At 42.8% G+C, this 6,359-nt stretch overlaps 1 protein-coding gene across 1 annotated transcript in view; it reads right to left on the reverse strand.

The window, feature by feature from the left end:
* Window positions 1-343: 343 nt before the first annotated feature.
* The window catches only part of ADPRM (ADP-ribose/CDP-alcohol diphosphatase, manganese-dependent), a 7,463-nt gene continuing 1,447 nt past the window's right edge, over window positions 344-6,359 (reverse strand). The window contains exons 2-4 of the mRNA XM_010843001.1: window positions 5,016-5,633; window positions 4,041-4,157; window positions 344-1,045 (exon numbers count right to left, since the gene is read on the reverse strand). Coding sequence (XP_010841303.1) covers window positions 750-1,045; window positions 4,041-4,157; window positions 5,016-5,616 — 1,014 coding nt within the window. The 5' untranslated portion in view covers window positions 5,617-5,633 and the 3' untranslated portion in view covers window positions 344-749. The remainder of the gene's footprint in view (window positions 1,046-4,040; window positions 4,158-5,015; window positions 5,634-6,359) is intronic.

Below are 6,359 nucleotides of genomic sequence, written 5' to 3' on the forward strand. Positions count from 1 at the left end.
CTCAGTTAAAAACACCCCACTTGTCTATGAAAGGAGTCAGGGGTAAATTCATTTACCTACTACAGTCTCACACAGCACCGGCTGGGGGCCCAGACAGGCAGGATGGCAGGCACAGTCACACTGGCGCTCGGTCCTGCTTTGGCTGAAATCACAGGAGGTGTGCAAGGAGACCACACATCTACCTGTGTGAACGGAGGTGCCATTTGTTCACCTGTGAGGCAACTGGTGATCTTTTTGGCTTACAAAATAGCATAAACCCATAAAAGTACAAATATGATGGGTTCTATAAGCAAAAAGTGTCCACAGCTCATTCACACAGCTGGGTAAACGGAAAAAGTTTACCTGGGCTTATTTTACTTTTTTATTGTGAATTTTAAGTTACATGGCTAACACAGTGAATGAATACATTCTCCTCGTAAAAAGTAAAAAACATCTCAGGTAAGGCTAAATAGTGTCTGTTTTGAGGATTATATCCACCTTCCCACCTCAGTCTCCTCCCTGCTTTACTCAGGCTACTTTCATTCATCTTCTTTCCAATTTTCAGCATGGGATATATTACCCAAAAATAACGCTTCAGAGTATCTTACGAGCTAACACACATTGAAGCCATTTATGGCTATCTGTTATGCAAATAGAATCCTAAATAACGAGACTGAGTCTTGGGGAATGGGGGGCAAACAAAACCACAAAGCCAAGTCAGTCTCTGTCTATAAAAGTAAACAAAATCAGACCAAAAATGGAAGGAAGGCTTATTCCTTCCTGTAATTCATAATTCTGTGTGGAACTCTGCCCCTCCCTTCCAACATCATTTTGTCAGGATAGACGTGAACGGTGCCAAAGGCCTGGCTGTCCGGAGCTGTTTCGATAACCCCTTCTATGTTGACGTGGTGCACACCGTAAGGGTCCTCAGAGTAGCCGCCATCGTGAGTGTGGCCGGCGAAGAAGCACACCACGCACTTGTGAGACCAAATGACCGCCAGGGCGTCTCTGTAATTCCAGGCCAGGCACACACTGTCAGAGGCCTCGGGGTAAATGGGAAGATGGCCTGTTTAAGAGAAGAAGAGTTATGAACCAATCAAGAAATACCTCTTTCACAAAAAACAGGCTAACAACGAGTACTCAGGAAAAAGAAAATGTGTACTGCTACTCATCCTGGACTGAGAACAGAATCAACATACGCAAAAAACTAGATACTCTACAGCCACGTCTCTGGAGCATAAAGAAGGGGGAGACGGTTCATACCCAAGGGGACAGCAGCCGCTGTACAGCCAGAAATCTGAGATCTACGGCCTAGGGTCTCAAGATGTACTAACACCAGGGGAGACAGAGGGCGACCTGGGCAGGGCGGTCAGCAAAGGCAGCCACCGGTCAGGCAGATGCCATGCTGGAATCCAGTCTTGCCAACTTTCCTACATGTATATGAGTGTCACACACACAGAACGAGCTGCTCAGAAGTAACAGAACAGTCTAGGGAGGCGCCCATGGATTATATGTCATTTGTATACTCGATGTTTTATAAAGAACTGACTTGTGCCACTTTAAACACTTCCAGGTCAAGATGGTCACAGCCATTGTACACGAGAAAACTAAGTTAGAGCAGGGAACATTAACACTAGCTTCCCCAGGAGACAGAGGCAGAACTTCAGATTCTCGATGCCAAGACACGTGTGAGGCCACATCACATGGCAGGTGTGGTTTCATGCCCAAGGATGGGCACTATAGCTCACTGGTCTTTACTTCTTCCCAGTAAATCACTTTCTTTTTTTCTCTGCTACCATTTATTTTTATTCTGAATATTTTTATTCTGCTTAAAAACTATTAGTTTATTTAAAAAAAAAAAAAAAGGGAGGCGGTAACAGAGGGTTGGCACACAGACAGAGACACACACACACCCCATCAACACCACCACTCTCGAGCTGTGACAAGGGCTGAGAGTCCAAGGAGGCCACGTGACTTTCTAGACCCACTGTTATGCTGGACACATCTATCAAGTCCCAGTGGTGTCTGACACAGTCACTTGTTCCCTTCTCCTTGAAATACTTGGCTCCAGAACACCGCCATGCCCCTACTCTTCTCCCAACCTTGACTGCTCCTGATACTCACCCTCCTTTACTGCAGTCTCACTTCTCTGGGTCCTACCCGGGCTGCCCGAATGCTTGCTCCTCGGGATACACTACACTATCTACCCCTAATAGCATAGTGACCTCTTAGTAATTTACGATTTTAAACATCAGGTCTATTCAACTTCCACATTTAGATATCCAACCCAAACTTCGACTCCAAGTTTCTGACAAGTATGTCCACAATGCTTACTCAGTCTCTCTCCTGATGTCTAAGAGGCATCTGACGCTTGAAAAATATTTTCAAACATGAACTCCTGAATTCTTCACCCGAAACCCCTCCTACTGCCGTGGTTCCATATCTCAACTAATAGCAATTCCGTCCTTCCAACTGAATGGCCAAAACTTGAGTAGGCCAAATACCACTGAGTAGCCAAAATGAAAGTGAAGAAACAAAATAAAATGTCTATTAGCCATTTTAAACTTTGCTAAAGAAAACCCAAGGCACTCAGTTATTACAGGTTTGTTTACCTGGCCTCTGAGCTGAGAGCGAAATGGAAGAAACCTATCAGAAGCTAATGCAGACATGTGCACGGAGAGAAGCGCAAAGAAACGGGAACACAGAGGGAGAGATGACAAAGGGGCTCGACTCAGGAGCCGCGCGCCGTGAGCTACGTGGTTCAATATCTTTGGGTTCAAAGACATCAGAGTATTAAGTACAGGTACATTTTGTACACTCAGTACAGGTAAAATTAACAGGTACACTTTGGCAGCAAAAACTAAGAAGCAGAGACAAGAAGTATCCCATTCTGGAGACCACTTATTACAGAACCAAACAGTGTAACATCAGGGCTATCACCCCTGAGGGCACCTTATTTAATTTTCCAAGCCTTGAATGACATTTGATATTTTAGAAACACTTTATTCTGAATAAAATTTAAGAATAAAACACCATCTCGTGCACCATCTTATCACATCAGTGAAAGACAGAGAAGTAAAAACTGATTTACAGAAATATAATTTATTTTTTGGCTGCCCCACGTGGCGTGCAGGATTTTGGTTCCCCAACCAGTGGTCATAGAATCCAGGCCTCAGTAGTGAAAAGCGCGAAGTCCTAACCACTGGACAACCTGGGAATTCCTTGGATATAATTTTATATTACCAACTATCTGAAAAGCTTGTCACTTTCAAAAGGACTTCATGTTCACAGTTTCATTTGATACAACATAAGAAAATTGCAGTGTGTACACTGAACATTTGTCCAGTCACATGGATCACAGAAACAACAGCCAGAAGGGCATGCCATCCCCATGCCCCTCAGACCAATCTTCAGGCAATGTCAATTTTAAACAGGAGAACTAATCTCAGCCCCCACACCACGTACACCAGACATACCGCAACCCAAATTCAGTTCATGTGTGTGCGTGAGAATGTGCATAAGCACCCGCACACATCTACATCTGAGTGTACTTTAAGCACCTCCAGATTCCTATGATCTCTGGTGGCAGTATGCCGCAAAAAATAACTCTAAGTGAAAACAACACACTTATTTCCTTGCAACCAAATGGAGGATTCACAGTCCTGCCAGGTGGTCCTCTCACACTTGTCTCCTGGGACCCCAGCTTTGCTCTCAGTGGGCAGCAGAGGCCACTGCACCCACCAGCAGGACCCCTGAGGCTGAGACGTGGGCCGGGGCCGGACTGGAATTTTTCACTTACACACATCGCTACACAAATTGATCCTATTTGGGGAAATTCTACTTTGAAACCTAAAAGGCCAAATCACAATCTCTAATATATGTTTTTCTCCTTTTTATTTTATAATTCTTAAACATTAATTTTATATTCAGATTGTTTCTCAACAAAGAGTTTTAAACTAAGCTTTTATTTTATAAAAAAGAGACATCTCAATATTGTTAGTATGCTTTAACTAAACCCATTCTCTAAAATGCCAGAGTAACAGAATCATGTAAATACTTACTCACAATCACCACCTTTTCTTGGTTTCTGTCCGAGAATGTAAGAACTGCATTCAGCCAGTTCAGCTGTTCTGGGCTAAATCCACCATTAAACTGGACAAACTGGGGCTCACGAAGTCCTGAAACGAATCCAGTCATTTACACCCGTCAAACGTCAACACTACTCTCACTCAGGCATCCAAACTTAGCTACCAGGGGGGAGACTCGTGCTTTTTTCTTCAGGAATACTCGGCAGCAGTTGACTTAAAATAGGGAACTAAAAGAATTTAGAGCAATGTAAATCACGCTGTGTCTTACTCCTGATCTCAATACTCCTCTGCTTACTTCCCTTACTCCTCGTTACACTGAATACAAAATAGACTGTTTTCACGTCCACTGAGTCACTATAAAGTCACTTTCACCCCCAGACCCTTGTGCGTGCTTCACTAACAAGGTCTTACTCTGCTTTGCATCTCTGCGTTTGTTTTTGTCTTGAACACTATGCTCCACCCACTCTTCCAAAGGATGATGACTCCTTCTCACTCAGGTTTCGGCTGAAATGCTTTTCTCCTTAGAGAAGCTATTTCTGGCCAACTAACTACAATGGTACCTCTAGTCCTTTTCTGTAATATTATACTATATTTTCTTGGTGGCGTTTATCACTTCTCTTTCGTTTATTATCTGTCCTGCACACTTTCTTCTCTTGCTTCCTCCACTCGGTCCACAAAAAAGCGGTGCTGTCGGTACTGCCTATAACTCTGAATAGGTGCCCTAGTGAAAGTGCCCGGCCAGAATATTAGGCCCTCAGACATCTGCTACATAAATGAATCTTGAACCAACTGCCACCACTCCGTGTGCCTTGAGGCGAGTGAGAAATCCTGACCCTGAACAACAGGACAGTATACTTTTACCTTATCATCCATCTTCCTGCTGAATAAAAGGTAGCTGAAGAATTTAAAGACAATGTATAAGATTCTCAGCTCAAAGGAATAATTCACCTTGAGGACTATTCAGTTCCGTATTTGGGTTGTGCTCCCTCAGTATCTTCAGACACTGCTGGTATTTTGGAGAAGACTGATCCACGCCCAAGACACTCATGTCATAAGCATCGAGTAAAATGAAGCGGAATTTAGGGAATGGTACAAAATGATACGCGTAATAATCCTCCGAGGGCACAGTCTCAGGATGGTGGGCAATCTGGTCTTCCAGAAACTTTGTGTTAAGTTTGGAGTTTGTTAAATAGTCTCTGCTGAAATTATAGAATTCGTGGTTTCCCCACGTGTGATGAACAGGGACTCTCAGCATTTGGAATGTGTTCATGACGCGCTCCAGTGACTTTTCTGATGCTTTGTACTGCGCATTGTATCCGTCGATGATGTCTCCAAGCTGAAGCACACAACGGGGCGGGCTGCGTTCTTGATTCCAGTGTTCGATAGCACCCTGTAAGTGAAGAAGACTGTGTCTGTAGTACCTCCTTCTGTTTCCCTGGAAATTATAGCCATCTTCCAAATCAGCATATTGAATATCTGCTATCACTCCAAAGGAGAAGAGACGTTCTGAGCTCTCACTGAGGAGTTCAGGTTCGGGCTTATAATCCATAACCTCCAAATAGCTTTCTAAATAAAGAAAATGAAAAAGGTAACTATGTTATAAATGTCTTAATTTCCTACTGGACTAAAGAAAATGGTTAGATGAATGTTAAACTTAATAGTCAATCCACTAGGTAGCCAGGTAGAGAAAAGTGCATGGGCTTTAAAGTCTGATGGTTTAAGTCCAAATTGTCAAGTCCTCAACCTGTAAAATAGATAATCTCTATTCTGCAGAAGAGCAGCAATTAACAAAAGAGTATTAACATATTAATGAACAGGCATTCTAGTTCCTGTGAAGTCAAATTCAAGTCTGTAATTTTTAATAAATATACACTAATTTTAAACATACACACGTGCCCTTCTTCCCCAGACACCAAATAATTCTATCAAAAGCTCAGGACACCTACTTTCAGTCAGGAACTGTTTTAGAAGTTACTATTTTATTTAACATTGTAAATTTAATATGAAGAAGTTGTATAAAAATACTTCAGTAAAGAAACACAGGAACAAGTTTTAGAAGAATCACTCTGGCAAGTAAGAGTTAACAGATCAGCTGAAAAAACATTGAATTCAATTTTAATGTATCTGACGGCTGTCTGATCAGTTAACCTACAACTGAACAAAGAGGTGAACAACTTTTATATGCTCACTGCCTGAATGAGCAAGGAACTTTTGTGTCTTTTTGTTGATTTGAGGAATAACTTCTCCCTGGGGAAACAGAGACATGGGGCGGTGGGCGGGGGGGCGGGGACC

The sequence above is a fragment of the Bison bison genome, unplaced genomic scaffold, assembly GCF_000754665.1.
Source record: "Bison bison bison isolate TAMUID 2011002044 unplaced genomic scaffold, Bison_UMD1.0 scf7180017864180, whole genome shotgun sequence".
Taxonomy (NCBI): domain Eukaryota; kingdom Metazoa; phylum Chordata; class Mammalia; order Artiodactyla; family Bovidae; genus Bison; species Bison bison.